The 16,077-nt window shown below is 41.3% G+C and overlaps 1 protein-coding gene across 2 annotated transcripts in view; it reads left to right on the top strand.

The window, feature by feature from the left end:
* GOSR1 (golgi SNAP receptor complex member 1) overlaps nt 1–14,415 on the top strand; it is a 182,803-nt gene extending 168,388 nt beyond the window's left edge. For both annotated transcript variants that reach the window (XM_077480330.1, XM_077480329.1), the window contains exon 9: nt 8,616–14,415. In XM_077480330.1, coding sequence (XP_077336456.1) covers nt 8,616–8,740 — 125 coding nt within the window. In that variant the 3' untranslated portion in view covers nt 8,741–14,415. The remainder of the gene's footprint in view (nt 1–8,615) is intronic.
* Nucleotides 14,416–16,077: the final 1,662 nt, after the last annotated feature.

Genomic DNA, 16,077 nt, shown 5'->3' with positions numbered 1-16,077 from the left:
AGAGCCTTTTGACCGCTGTCTTATTTGCTAAATGTGTTTTTGAGCTGGGGGCCATTTTCTGTAAAGTGTCTTTCCTCATATTTAACAATGACAAGGTTGTCTTACTCCAAATGCCACATTTTCTCCCAAAGGTGGTTTCAGCATTCCACCTCAATGAGTCTAAGCATCCAAAGGAAAGTTCTCTACAATGCTTGCATGTAGTCAGAGCCATTAAAGTATACCTTAATGCTAATTCTGTGATCAGATGGACATTTTCCCTGTTTGTCCTGTCCTTGGGACCTTGCAAGGGATGCCCTGCTTCAAAGTCCACAATCGCATAATAGATAAGGAGTCTGATCACAGGAGCTTACATTCTAAAAGAGAAATCTCCTTGTGCGCTTTTACGCTATTATTCCACCAAATCGGTGGAAGTTTTCTGGGCTTTTCAGCACCATGTCTCTGTAGCCCAGTTATGTATGGCTGCTACCTGGTCTTCTGTTCATACTGTTTTGACGTTTTACCATGTGGATGTACAATCTTCTGCTGATGCAGTTTTTGGCTGCAAGTTTCTCTGAGGCTGGACTTTTGTTGTTTGGGCCTTTTTGCACAATTCCGTGTACACTCTTTTTTATTGCTTCAGGGTGCCCCATAGCGTATGAATGCTCAGCCTGTGTTCTGTACTGTACGATAAATCCATAATATAGATCCTGGTAGTCTTCCTAGCCTGGCCATCGAGACCTTCGCTACGCGCTGGGTCAGCCACGACATGCCCCATCTGGTCCGGGGTGGCCTATATGCTCTGAGGCACACATATATGACCGGGCTACTGCTGTCCGTGCCACAGTGTGCCATGACTGACAGCCACCGCGTACTGCTCGGGTGATGGGTCTGTCCGTGCAATTCGTCCAGCAGTCCCTGCAGGAGGGGAAAGTATGGTTCCACCTGTCTCAGCAGGATGGAGCAGCTGGGCATTCCCTAGGGGGTCTCTCCCTCTCCCTCTCCCTTTCTTCTCTCCCTTCCCCTCCTCCCCATGTTAACGGGCCGGTGGGGTCCTCTGGGGGGTCTCTGGGTCCTGGCAGGGGGTTGCGCTGGGCGGTTGTTGGTCCATTCGTTTTCTCAGTTTTTAGGAAATTTTTTGAGTATCTATGTGTTGCCATGTGGGGTCTGGCCGCCTCGGGAACCGCGGCCATTTTCCGGTGGCCGTGCCCATTTTCTTGTAGCCGTAGCCAGTTTCTTAACCACGGTCATTTTCTTGAAGTTCGGCGGCTATTTTCACAGCGCTCTCAGATGCTTTTTGCTCAGGCAGCTGGTGGCCATTTTCTAGTAGCCTCAGTTTTGTTTTACTCTAGTGCTGGGTGGCTGCTTCAGTCTGAGCAGCACGAAACTGATACCGAACACCTTGTGGCTGGCACAGGGAAGAGTGGACGGTGGCAGCGCAGTACCTGGGTCAGGGTGGTGAGTCTTGCGGGGGGGCCCCTCAGCCTGTGGACATCAAGGACGCATACTTGCATGTCCTCATATGCGTCGGGCATCAGAGGTTTCTATGATTTGCGATCATGGACGGGCACTATCAATTTGTAGCTCTCCTTTTTGGCCTAGCGACGGCACCAAGGGTCTTCACCAAGGTGCTAGCTCCAATTCTGGCATTGCTAAGACAACGAGGGATCGCAATCGTGGGTTACCTGGACGACTTCCTCCTGAGAGCAGCTTCCGCCTCAGAATTAAGGGAGGATGTGGCGATCACTATACAGACTCTCCAGGAGTTTGGTTGGATGTTGAACCTCCAGAAGTCAGTGTTGGTGCCGACTCCTGGAGTACCTGGGCTTTATTCTGGACTCCTCAGAGATGAGTATTTCTCCCTTCAGGCAAGCTGCAGACTCTTCAAGCTGCGGTGAAGTTATTGGTGTCCAGCAGGTGGTCGTGCCGTTTTTGCATGCGAGTTCTGGGTCTTATGGTAGCCACTTTGAAGGCAGTACTGTATGCTCAATTCCACACTCGAGTCTTGCAGAAAGAGATCCTGTCCAAATGGGACAGATCTCCGACATCCCTGGATTGTCAAGTTTGGATGAGCCAGCTAGTCAGGGAATTCCCTTCTTTGGTGGCTGAGGTCTCCGGCCCTTAGTTCCGGGAAGTCGTTCCTTCCTCTTCATTGGACTGTGATCACAACGGATGCCAGCCTGAGCAGCTGGGGGGGAGTTTGGGACGTACAGTCGGCCCAGGGTTGCTGGATGCAAGAGGAATCACGCCTGCCTATCAATGTGCTGGAGCTTCGGGCTATCAGGCGGTGCCTCTCCACATGGTCACAGAGGCTGCAGGGGCGTCCAGGCAGGATCCAGTCAGACAACGCCATGGCGGTGGCGTATGTCAACCATCAAGGAGGGACAAGGAGCTTGGCTGCAGCACTGGAGGTCGCTCACATCCTGCAGTGGGCAGAGCGGTGCTTGCTGGCTCTGTCGGCCGTATACATTCCAGGTGTAGAAAACTGGCAGGCGGACTACCTAAGTTGTCAGTTGCTGGACCAGGGGGAATGTTTGCTGCATCCAGATGTATTTTGGCTCATTTCCAGGTGGGGGACACCAGTTGTGGATCTCTTGGACTCTCGACTCAATCAGAAGGTACAGAGGTTTGTGGCCAGGTCAAGAGAGCCCTGTACGGACATTTCAGACGCTTTGATGGCTCCATGGGGGCATTATCGGCTGATTTATGCCTCCCCCCGCTCGGACTCCTACCCTATCTGCTATGCAGAGTGAAGCACGAGGGAATTTCGGTGATTGCACCAGATTGGTCTCGACATCTTTGGTATGCCGACATAGAATGGTGGTGGATGTTCCTTGGCGTTTGCCGATGCGGGAAGACCATCTGTCGCAAGATCCAATACTTCATCCTGCTTTACCATCACTGGTTTTAACAACATGGCTGTTGAAAACTAGGTGCTAGGGGACCGAGGACTGTCGGATTTGGTAATCTCCACTACGCTGAGGGCACTGAAGTCCTCTTCTCAGAAGATTTATCATTGTACGCGGAAGGCCTACATCTCCATGAGTGAGGCGATGCGGTGGCATCTGTGTACATATTCAGTTTCCAGGATCCTGCTGTTTTTGCAGCGATGAGTGGATCAGAAACTTGCATTAAGCGCCATTAAGGGGCAGATATCAGCTATGACTGTCTTTTTTTCAGCGACCTTTGGCGACTCATTCATTGGTGAGTACGTTTGTTCAGGGGGTTCGACATGTGTCCCCTCCTGTTTGACCATCGCTGCCTCTGTGGGATTTCAATCTGCTGCTCTGGGTGCTTCATAAACAGCCGTTTGAAAACATTAGGGAGATTCCCTTATTGACACACTCTCTCAGAAAGTAGTCTTTATATTGGCTATTACATCTGCGAGGAGGGTGTCTGAGTTGGCGGCCTTGTCATGCAAGTCTCCCTACTTGGTCCTCCACAAGGATAAGGCAGTGCTGCGCCCGCAGCCTTTGTTTCTTCCAAAGGTTGTTTTGGTCTTTCATCTAAATGAGGACATTGTGTTTCCATCCTTATGTCCTCGGCCGTCACATGCCAAAGAGGTTACTTTGCATTCTTTGGACGTGATCCGGGCTCTGCGGGTGTATTTGTATGCTACAGCTCCTTTTCGGAGGTCGGATTTCCTGTTCGTATTGGTGGCTGGTCCAAAGAGGAGCCTGGCGGTCTCGTCGGCCACCATTTCTAGATGGATCAGACAGATGGTGGTTCGGGCTTATGCCATAAGGGGGCGGGCGCCCCCCTTTTCTGTCACGGCACATTCTACCCGGGCAATTGGTGCCTCCTGGGCTTTCCGACATCAAACGTCTGTTTCCCAGGTGTGTAAGGCGGTGACCTGATAGTCTGTTCACACCTTCACTAAATTTTACAAGGTTGATGTGAGCGCATCTGCGGATGCATGCTTCGGCTGCAAGGTTTTGCAGGCAGCCATTTAAGGTCGCAACTCCTTTGTTGAGGCATTCTTGTTATAGGTGGAGTTTATTTTCTTTCTGTTCCCCTAAGGTCAAGATTAAAGGTGCTGTGTACGTCAATGAACGAAACAGAAAATAGGATTTTTTTACTCACCGTAAAATCCTTTTCTCTGAAGTTCATTGACGGACACAGCACCCACCCCTCCTATTTATGTTTGTGCTTATGCTTATGTTTATGCTTTTTGACAAACTGAGCTGCTGGAAGCAGAGTGAGGGTTTATGGCCAGTGGGACTGCAACCTGCCTAGTTCTCTCCTGAAGGTGGCGATATAACCCTAAGGTCAAGATTAAAGGTGCTGTGTCTGTCAATGAACTTCAGAGAAAAGGATTTTACGGTGAGTACAAAAATCCTATTTTTTACTGCAAGTCAAAATTACTCTTTTTATGCTTGAAGATTAGTTAAAAATCCCAAACAGTATGTGTTTTCTGAAAACAGACCCTGAAGAAAAACATTTGTGGTAGTTTTTAAATTGTACGATCTTTGCGCAACAGTTAATCAAGCCAACATTTTCTGTAAACAATACCCTTACTTAGGGCACACAGACACATAATATGTTACCCTTTTTTTGTAAAATATAAAACATTTTGTTACTCTAAATAAATAGATACCCAACATATCAAATCTTAAAAGTGCACGTACCAATAAAACTGCAACAAATTTCATTACTCTAAACTTCCCATAGGTGACACTTTTCAACGCCCCTGCAGATCATCCGTTTAGTTTTGACCATGATTAATGGCCCTAGAATTAGTGCTCTCACTCCGGTATCCTCTACATTTTGTTGTGACACAGCGCATTCAGCTATTTTATACTCCAGTGCCCGACATGCATGTGTATATGTTCATTGAGGTGGGGCAGGCTCAAGACTTTGAGGTGGTTTACACCCGCCAACCCCCCGCCCCAACTATAAATTTATATCACATAAAGGATCATAAGTCCCCTACTTGATTTACTACTTTTGTGAGAGGTTCTCTTTGAGACATCAGGGGACACCTGCCCTCTATTGAAGTTAATGTATCGGGGGGTATTGTACTTATCAATTAGATACAACAAAAAGCATTTAGTGGTATAAATAGGAGAAGATCATTGTTTGGGTTTACATACTTTGGAGTCTATGTATAAAAAGTTTGCTGAATGACAGCGACACATCTGCACAGCACAAGTGAAACTTGCCATATTCTGTGTTCTATAACTATCTCATGTGATCATAAGCGCCATTTAGTGCCCAAAATGTATTTCTTTTTTCCTGATATATTTAAAAAGGAATATGCATTATGGCCATTAGGTGGCACTTAGTCATACACAAGTTGGGCGAATGTGTCTCACTGTGGTCTGTGTACTTCAGTTGGAACTGTAAGTTTCAGCACCTGGCGTTCGGGCTGAGTGTAATAATGTACATGGGGAATAAAATCAAGAGTATTACATAATGCATCAGTGGCTGCACATTGCACACCCTTCATTTGTGTTAATTTCTTTTTATTATTATACAGGATTTATATAGCGCCAACAGTTTACGCAGCCCTTTACGATATAAAAGAAGACAATACAGTAAAAAAGAGGATTAAGAGGGCCCTTCTCAGCTTTTTTTTTACAGTGCAAATGGACAAAAAAATGTTTTTGTCTGGAATTCAGCTTTAAGAAACCTGTCCTGGTTTTTGATAACCTGATGTACCATCTTTATTATGTAACACGGCGTATGTTGCTTTATTAAAATTCCTTTTCTCTTGCCACATTAATGCAAAATTTGGATGAAACCTTACTGTACTGTAAAATAATTGGTTTGCCTTTTTATATATGAAAGAATTTGCCTTGCTCCTCTTTAAGTTCTCTAGCGATTTGATATTTAGTTTATAAACACGCAGGGGTCACTTTATGATCTCTTGTATGATGTCTTTGAAACTCTTCTTGTTAACAAGTTTTTCTCCGGAAGATATTTCCCTTTATTTTTGCCTCTGTACAATAAAAACTGCCAAGACTCTTAACAGCAAAGGACCATCTGTGGCGATGTTCTGATTTCTTAACCTGCTGAAAAATTTCACACTTTCTCTGGCTTACATTATAATATTACATGTGTTATAAAAGATGAGTTTAAATAAATAATATATATATACATATATACATACACACTTTGCTATTTTCCTTCTATTATGCTATCTATTTTCCTTTCCTCTTGTGTTCGCGAATGGTAAGATTATGCAGACAGATCAATGGAGAGGTGTCATAGGTTTAATTACACAGTAATGACTGTAGAGCCAGGAAAAGTGCTTAATATTTCAGGAGCTGCATTGTTGGCTCCATTCTTCCCTCTCATTTTTCCTTGCCACTGGGAGTATGCTGGAACCACATTAGTGTTTGTATATGTTCTTTGAGAAGGCATGCTGGCATAGTACAGAATAAGGACGACACAAGTGAAGTTGCTAGAAAAATGTGTTTGTATATTGAGTTTGCGATAGTCTGAGAACCCTTTGTGTTTTTATTTTTTTTGGCTTCTTTTAATGCATCGCTCATAAATTGTGATCTTTGTTATAATAAAGACAGCCTTCAGCTTTTATCAATGGATAAAAGCAGCTTGCTTTCAGTTGCATGCTGCTTAGATCCATGGTCAGTTTTAGATGCTTCAGAGATTAAAGTAGAATTCCAGCTTAAATTTCACCTTAAAGAGGTGTTCTGCCCAAAAAAAATTAAAATCCAGCAGCTACACAAACTGCAGCTGCTGGCTTTTAACAGATAGGACCTGTCCTGGAGTCCAGCGATGTCAGCACTGCAGCTGATGTTTCCATCAGCTGTCAGGTACTGCTGCCACCATTATGGGTAAGGGTACCCGGCAATGTAGGCTTACGGCTTCACCCTGGGAACCCTTTTGTGCATGTGCGAGGCCCCGCTCCTCTCTCCTACTGGCCCGGTGACAGGGAGACGAGGTACCTGTCAAAGAAGTACAAGTCAGGGTTAGGTTATAAAAAAAAAAATATCCAAATCATTGATGATCCCTAGGAGCATCCTCAAATCTATTATAACCAAATGGAAAGAACATGGTATAACAGCAAACCTGCCAAGAGACGGCCGCACACCAAAACTCACGGACTGGGCAAGGATGGCATTAATCAGAGAGGCAGCACAGAGACCTAAGGTAACCCTGGAGGAGCTGCAGAGTTCCACAGCAGAGACTGGAGTATCTGTACATAGGGCCACCATAAGCCATGTGCTCCATAGAGTTGGGCTTTATGGCAGAGTGGCCATTACTTTCAGCAAAAAACAAAATGGCACATTGTGAGTTTGCAAAGAGGCATGTGGGAGACTCCCAAAATATATGGAGGAAGGTGTTCTGGTCTGATGAGGCTAAAATTTAACTTTTTGGGCATCAAGGAAAACACTGTCTGGCGCCAACCCAACACATCACATCACCCAAAGAACACCCTCCCCACAGTGAAACATGGTGGTGGCATCATCATGCTGTGGGGATGTTTTTCAGCAGTCGGGACTGGGAAACTGGTCAGAGTTGAGGGAAAGAAGGATGGTGCTAAATACAGGGATATTCTTGAGCGAGACCTGTACCATTCTGTGTGGGATTTAAGGCTAGGACAGAGGTTCACCTTCCAGCAGGACAATGACCCCAAACACACTGCTAAAGCAACATTTGAGTGGTTTAAGGGAAACATGTAAATGTGTTGGAATGGCCTAGTCAAATCCCAGACCTCAATCCAATAGAAAATCTGTGGTCAGATTGCTGTTTAGCTGTGATAGCCGCAAAATGTGGCTCTACAAAGTATTGACTTTAGGGGGGGTTAATAGTTATGCACAATGGATTTGGAGTTGTGGGCATGTTCTGTAAATTAAATGATGCAAATCCTCAAACAATCCATGTTAATTCCTGGTTGTGAGGCAACAAAACACGAAAAATGGAAGGGGGTGAATACTTTTGCAAGGCACTGTATCACCTACAGTAAAAAAGACAGAATTAGATTGCTGTCTGGGCCTCGCCTCCTGTTTCAAAAAAACTGTTGTCAGCAGGACAAAAAGTTAAGGGAAATCTATGTAATGGATTGCAGTAATATTCCTCACTCTGTCCAAAACTACATTAAAACGTTTTGGCTGGACCTACACATTAAATAGTTATATACCCTCATCAGAATATTGGTTTGGTGGTATTTAAAGGGTAATGTTTGCTCCAAATATTTGTTCAAGTTATGAGTTTTGTCCTAAGAACATTTTGCTGTGGAAAAATTAGGTGGCACTTCTTTTTATATTATTATAGTTATTTTTTCACTAAGGCAGTTGTGTTAACCCCCCATTTCTTTGAAACATAAGACTAGAATGCCATAATCCAGTAATCCTATTTTAACAACATATTATATTTATCCTAGCATTGTATATACTTTTCCATTTCTGATCTAATTTTTTTTTTACCATTGTTCAATAAAGATGTGGCAATGTAGAATCTCGTGTATGTTCAATTAGATTTGATCATTATGGCTGGATCTTAGAAGGCCGTTCATGCAGAAATCCAAATGCTAAATTTCTTAAAGCTCCAGAAATATTCTCTCGCTAACCTATGTTTATGCATATAGCTATACATGTTTCTTTAGATTCCATCTTTTCTGTGCTACACTCATTTTCATATGTTCAGTTACTTCCCTTAATTAATTTACATAGATCGATTTCCTGCAGTCAACAGCCTCATCCAGAGGATTAACCTGAGAAAGCGCCGGGACTCACTCATTCTGGGCTCTATAATTGGCATTTGCACTATCTTGTTGCTACTCTATGCTTTCCATTGACAACTGACAACAGACTCTGCCACAAACCTGAGTGAGCAGCTACATCAGAATGAAGAGACCAGTGAAAAGTGCATTTCTGCACGCACCACCTGTACATAAGGGAACACGGGGTATTAAAGGAATAATTTACATTTTATATTGGCAATCTTAAGTGCTGGCAGCATCAACATGCTAGCCAGTAGCTGTACATACTTGTATTGGTCTAACCATTATGTATATCCATAGTGTATCTGATGAATACCAATGGCTGATTGATGTCTGTAATTTCAAGCTTGAAAAAAGCACTTTTAGGGAATGATAAACCTAGGATTCATACCTTTTTATGTGACAGTTGCAAAAAAATGAAACCTAGAGACTAAAAGCATCAGAGATCTATCTGAGACCCAATATCTTTTTAATGCTCACAAAGTAATGGTTTATTCATTAATTTATGGAGTTACTACATATAGCAACGAAGGACAATAAAATGTCTTGTTTAGGCGACTGTTTGGTTGGATGACAAGGCCATATTGAGCATTGGGTATATCAAAGTGATCAGTTATTTAAACAACATTGGTGGCAGCAATTTTTTGCCTTGGTCATGTCTCACTGAATTGATCTACTGCATTTTCATTACCAGAAACCACTGCCTTCACTATGTGTAGGGGCCAGACATACTTTTCTGTCATGCTGTAAAGACCTTTAAATATATATTTCTGAATAAAAAATTGTGGCTTGGATTACTCTCTTAGGTTTAGCTCTAATTTTAATTACAGGAGATAATTTTTACTGTATCGTTAGAATTTATGCCTGGCAGACGTTTACAAAAAAATTATATCGTGATTATGCTCTATGTAACAGATATTTTGGTTTATAATAATTATTTTCACATAGATTTAGCACTTTTGACAGTAAAATAAGGCATTGACCTACTGTATGGTCTGGTTTGTGATGCAGTTGATATATTTAATACAGTATTTTGAATTTGGAGGAGACCAGTGAAACAAAAACCGTTTGCAGATTTAGCACAAATGTATCTGCAAATATTGGCATCATAAAAATTGATACAAAGGGATCGTCTTCAACCCATGAAAAATAGATCCAGCGTAGATTAGAAGGAAGGACGGTTAGTGTCTAGGGATGATTAATATAAACACCAGGAGTTGGTCTAACCCGAGCAAGCAGATATTGAATCTCTTTAGGCTTCCTCTGCATTTTATTACATTTAATGCAGAACTGCTTCTGGCTTTCTAAAGTGGTCTGGCATCACACTTGCAATGTACATTGAACTGGCATGCTAAAGTAGCCTAGCATTATACCTGCACTGTGCATTGAACTGCTGTACGTACATCAGTAGATGTGCATTTTTCACCTACATCAGTATGCACTCACAAATGTTCATAAATTTACAGACAAGCTGACTGTAATCTTTAAAGTACATCAGAGAATCTGTTACTATAATACAATTTTAGGACTCTACTGTTCTTTGAAAATACTTTTTTTTTTTTTTATCATGTATTGGTTAATACAATGACCAACATGAAACTACAACCTATAGCATAACATGGCATTTTGAGCTAATTGTTCCCTCCAATTTGTGTAGACTCTAGTGCTGTGTCAAATATTGTATTTGCCAGCATGCATTAAATGGGATATTCCCAAAGAGCAGTTGAGTCCTGAGATCTTATTCTTCTCTTTGATTGACATTGGCTAATGGATCCTGGTGTTCCACTCTTCCCTGACAGTTTCTTCACAAAGTTTTACTATACGGTATGTAAGACTCTTTGTTAGAAAGTTACTATTTCATATCATAAAAAAAGATCCAGTTTTAACAGATACAAAAGACACGTAGATAGCCTGATTCCTGGTATTTGTCCACTGTCTTTTTGAGTTTACGTACCTTTTCTTGTATCGCCACGTTCAAGATTAGGAAAAAAATACAAGTTTTCAAACTGCTTTATTGCCATTTTCCTTTCACATCGTGGTCACACGATGAGGAAAACATTTTGTAATACTGTTTAAAGGAATGAAAGTTTAAATATATTCCCTTTGTCAGCAACTGCCAACTGGATATTGTCAGTAAACGTATTGGATGACATTTAGAACATCCACATTCTTGTATTTGTCTTTTGCTTTTAAATTGTATATTTTTCTTTAAACCCAACATTTTGTTTTAAAGAAAAGCATTCACTGAGGCTTAACTTCAACCCAGTACAAACAATATCTCTTAGCTCCTCCACTGTATACAGTCACACTATATACATTTAATAATAAATTAGATCTGTAGCAAGTGGAAGAAATTTTTTAAGAGCTTTCTTCAGAGCTGTTAAAATTAAATTGGGATAGAGGGCAAATCAATTTTCATTAGCTGTGCTTTAGAATGCACTTCCTGTTTTGATGGTAATTGAGTTAGTGGATTACATTTACAACCTAGTATTGGTGTTCGGTGCCACCGGCTAGCCGTACATGCTCATGCATTAAACTGCACCAGAATGAATGTACATAGTTTGTGGCGAGTCTGGCTGCTTTCAGTTTACAAAAAAATAGGATCAAGTTTAGTTCCTATTATGAAAAGCTTTTACAATAGTTTGCCTTGAAATTAAAGTCACTTGACTAACACTAGAAGCCATAAAGCGCTCCTCAAGGTGCAAGATTGTATCTTTTTAAATCTGCTCCTCTAAAGTGTGCTTTGTAAGCTCTTAAACTCTACACACTTTCTGGAACGATTGATGCCTAGCAGTAAAGAGAAAGGCACATGTGTTGGATTTGTTTGTGAAAGGGAGTGTGTGATTAAGTAGGACTGAAGCTGAACATTCAGGTTCAGGGGCTCTCCTGACTCTCACAAAAAAGAAGTGAGGTTAAGTTACAAGCAGGCTGCTACTGGTGCCATTTCTTTTTTTTTATTTTTATTTTTTAGGTACCAGTGTTAGTGTACACATAAATAAGTGACCGTAAATGAATGGGCTCATTTTAAGGGTTCATACATGACATGTGTTGAGTAAGGCTTGGTTGTATATGTGGTGAGTATACACTGAAGAGAACAGACTACCAGGAAGAGTAAAATGCAGTCACAACATGCAAGCAGCATGTAAATGTGTTTTATGTAAAGTACAGTTGCGTTGTTCTGTGGCTACTCATGGTGAGCAATTAGAAGTGATCCATTAGTCTATGAAATCGGAAATACAGAAGTTGATTTCTGATGGGTTGCTGTGGAGTTCGGTATCATTTTCTATAGCAAAATGTGGTTAATCCATAACAGCCACATAATCATTAATCTGCTCATTCAATCATTAAAGTGATACTAAAGTCTTGTAAAGTCTTGTTTTTTTTTTTTTTTTCTTTTTTGTTAAAAATGATAAACATGAAATACCTGCTCTGTGTAGTGGAATTGCGCATAACAGGCCAGATCCTCCACTTCTTAGGTCCCTCTTTAGCTCTCCTGGCCCCTCCTTCCTGTTGAGTGCCCCCCCCCCCCCAGCAAGCAGCTTGCTATGGGGACACCCGAGCTACTTTAAGCATGTGATAAACAGTGGCTGGGTAATCTGGTGTGTTTTTCTCATCAGACCTGATCCAAGTGCGGGTCTGTGCCTTCAACTAGTATATCCTGTGCAATAATGTTACTACTGTACATGCTGGCTGAAGGAATAGTACAATATGAGATCATACAAGCAGGCTTCATTCCTGAATTTGTAAAGTCCCATTAAGAAGAAAATCCTTTGGTTGGCACTTAATATGGCAGCTGTCATGCTCCATTTGAAATCCTTGATGATCCTCTTGCTTCAATACTGTGGGGTTGAGGTGCTAAAACTGGAGAGTGCAAAATCAGGTGCAGCTCTGCATAGAAACCAATTGGCTTCCAGGTTTTTTTTGTCGAAGCTTAATTGAACAAGCTCAAGTTAGAAACTGATTGGCTACTATGCACAGCTACACAAGATTTTGCACACTCCAGTTTTAGTAAATCAACCCCTATGAGTCGAAGTATGTATGAATCTAAAACAGGTATGCAGACTTAACTAGCATTTTATGAAGAAAGTTGTCATTCTTCTCTCATGCAAGTACTTTTAATAACTCCAAGCTTTGCTTATAGTGACTGGCTCACCTCTTATTTTCCAAGTAGATGTGTGTAGTCCAAGACAAATGGACATGTGACTTGATGTGATCTACCAGTGGAGCCACATAATTTGTTAGCTTTCAAATTGCATGCAATCATGTAACTTTATCACTAGGGGCATTTCATAAAACTAGAGGCTTCCAAAGTTGCAGATTGGTTGTTTTGAGCATTAACCAGTCTGGTGTTAGCTTTGACTTTATGACCTCTGAAAAATACGTTTATGAGAAGTACCTCCATTATGGATCTGGTCTCTTCCAATGAGCTCATGATCAACTTGCACATATCTCATGGAACAATGGATGTGAGGCCAACATTATACAGTAGTTCTTGGTAGAAAGTCAAACAGAACATCAACCAACATGCTTTATGTAAATTTAATTTCTGATACAGCCAGCAAAAAGAAAATAATTGCACAGGGCCTCTCTCATACTAAGGAGCCTGTCACAAAGAAACAAGTGTTAGGAGAAGCCTCCAGTGACGAGGGCTATTTAGTGCCATCTTGGCAAAATACCAATGCTGGCACACTAAACCTGACCTGCTCCATGATCAGTAATGGCTCGCCCCAGGCATCATAGACTAGAGACTTATATGTGAGACTTTTGCTTTGTAACAGATTCTCTTCAAAGTAGTGGTCATGATATATACATTGAAATATTAACTAATTCTTAATAAGCAGGAAATAAGCTTTTAAACCTACCCCTCACTAACATCTGTACCTTTAGGCACTGTGGAGCAATTCATCCTAAAATTCCTCCACAAAAGAAACACTAAAGTTTGTGCCAGGTCTCCACACTCTGCCCTTTTACTGTACACCTGTTTGTGCTTACCTTATAATTTAGAAGGCTGGCAAAAGTTAGTCACTGCTGGAGGAAGTGGGGACCACAATGAGCTGATAAAAAAAAAGGTGTTTCTGCTGTGACTTTTGAGGATGAATTCATCCACAGCACCTGTAGCTGCATAGGTTAGTAGTTTGTTTAAATGCACTTTAATTTAAATGCAAAGATTTACTACTTGCTAAGCATATGTGAATTTTTCAATGTCCACCACCTGGCCAGTTATACTTTAAAGTCTCTGAAGGAATGGGCTTGTTTTGTTCTGATTTCAGTCCTTTCGTACTACAAGGGTAGGTTCTGGCATTAGACATGTTTATTAAATTAAACCAGAAAGAACAATAGACATATTTGGTTACAAGTGGGTCAAAGGAGTGGAAAGATAATGCAATTGAATGGAAGCAGAAGAATCCAACTTTAAACTTACTGTTGTCCAGGCACAAATTTAGTCTGCTTTTTCTACTGAATGTCTGTCTGTATGTGTGTTCCCCAATAGAATGTGAGGACCCTAATTTATTCAACATGCTCAGTGTATACTGTTCAGAATTTCCAAACCCAAAGTGTCCACCTGTATATACCCTTTCCCCTCTAATAGCACTTTCTTATTTTGCTTTACAAATGGCTCATTTAAACTAATTATATTTTATTGCTCTTGTAATTATTTTCCCATTTCTGCACCTAATGTGCAATTTCTGTCTGTAATAAAGAAGAAAGCTTTGTTATGTAATTTAATAATAAATTAGACTTATACATCATGTATCCATGTCTCATTTACTGTGTTTGTTGTCCTCTGTTTTAGAATACAAAAGCTAATTTAGTTAAATCTGTTACGTTAAAACATTTTTACAAAAAATTGGCTACAAAGCTAGGCATATACCTTTTTATTTGTGTAAACTTTGCCATGTATGGTTGCTCAGACATGCAAGCTTGTATGTTTTAAGCAATGACAGGAGAGGTAGCACCACTAGATGCCTCTGACGCCATCTAATCTTGGGATGGGAGGGTTGATGGTAGTCATCATTCACATTATCCAACGTAGTCTATCTTTCTCTTGAATGAAAAGTTTTTTTGCCACCTGTTCTTGCCTATAGAAATTGGAATTGTATGCAAAGTATTAAATGATTCATAATTTAAGCCTGTCAATTGTAAATAATACATCGCTTGTACACAATTGAAAATTAACATTTACTTATCTCAGTTACAGAAATACTTTCAGCATCTTTCTAGTTCAGTCCACAAGCAAGGCTTTTGTCCTGCAGCCATCTCTCCTAATGCAGGAGACAGAGTTCAATAGTTATGGCATCCCCTCCAGATCCATTTGTCCAGGGTCCATTCAGTACACCTTTGACTGGTCTTTTGGGACTTATGCACACAGGCTTTGAAAAAAAAGAAAACCTGAAATGTTCCCTGGATATTGGCAGTAGAAAGTTCTTGTGCAAACTGACTTGTAGCCCAACATTGTTTACCCCTTGTCTATATGTCCATATAGTTAAGATGCATACAGGCATCTCTGCACCCCCCCCCCCCCCCCACGCTGAATCCCTGAATGAGTCATTCACTATACAGTGACACAGATGTTGCTTTGCTACACTTTGTCTATGTCTACATCTCCACCTCCCTTCTCTGCCGGCTCTGAATGAATCATTCGCTAGGCAGCAGACACAGAATGACCTCAGTCAAGGTCATTCTGTTCCTGCTCTGCCACCTAGTGAATGCCTCTTTCAAGTGTAGGGAAGAGATGTAAATGTAAACAAAGTTTGTGAAACTGTTTACATGTGTACCATGTAAATTATGTTCCAAATTGGACTACAGATGTAGAATTTTCTACTTTAGGTTTAAGCAGTTCAGCGCTATAGGAGAATATTGGCTACAACGTAGCTGTGTGCACAGGCCTATATCTTACAATACTTCTGTGTTCACACCCATCTCAACTGTACGAAGTACGGAACTGAATGCATCCATGCGCTTGAGCCTTTATGGTGTTCAAAACAAGGAATCGTCCGTTTGTGAATGAGTAGCTTCCAATTCACAAATATTCAATATGCCTTATTAATATTTTACCCTTACCGACTGCCTCATAAACTTATGTTTGCAACAAAATATTGTGTATTTTGTCTCTGCTGTGCTACTTTTAATTTGACATAAAAATGATCATACAGCACTACAACATGAGGTTTGTCAGTGATCACCTCTCCTGTAGTACTGCATTCACACCTGAGAGTTTTGTAGCTCAAAGGTGCTCAACAAGCAAAATTCCATTCATTTCAGTTGCCCCTGTACACACTCAGATGCGAACATGGGCCATTGAAATTAATTGGATTTCGCTTGTCGAGATTCTTGAGCTTCAAGCTACAAAATGCTCATGTGTGAATGCAGAAGGGTTTGGCTACATCTTTGACTTGTAATTGTACTGCAGC

Source organism: Lithobates pipiens, unplaced genomic scaffold, assembly GCF_037356315.1.
Source record: "Lithobates pipiens isolate NorthernLeopardFrog02 unplaced genomic scaffold, aLitPip1_a1.2 Scaffold_16, whole genome shotgun sequence".
Classification (NCBI taxonomy): Eukaryota; Metazoa; Chordata; class Amphibia; order Anura; family Ranidae; genus Lithobates; species Lithobates pipiens.
The sequence above is the reverse complement of the archived record's forward strand: the minus strand, read 5'-3'. Positions and strand labels throughout refer to the sequence as shown.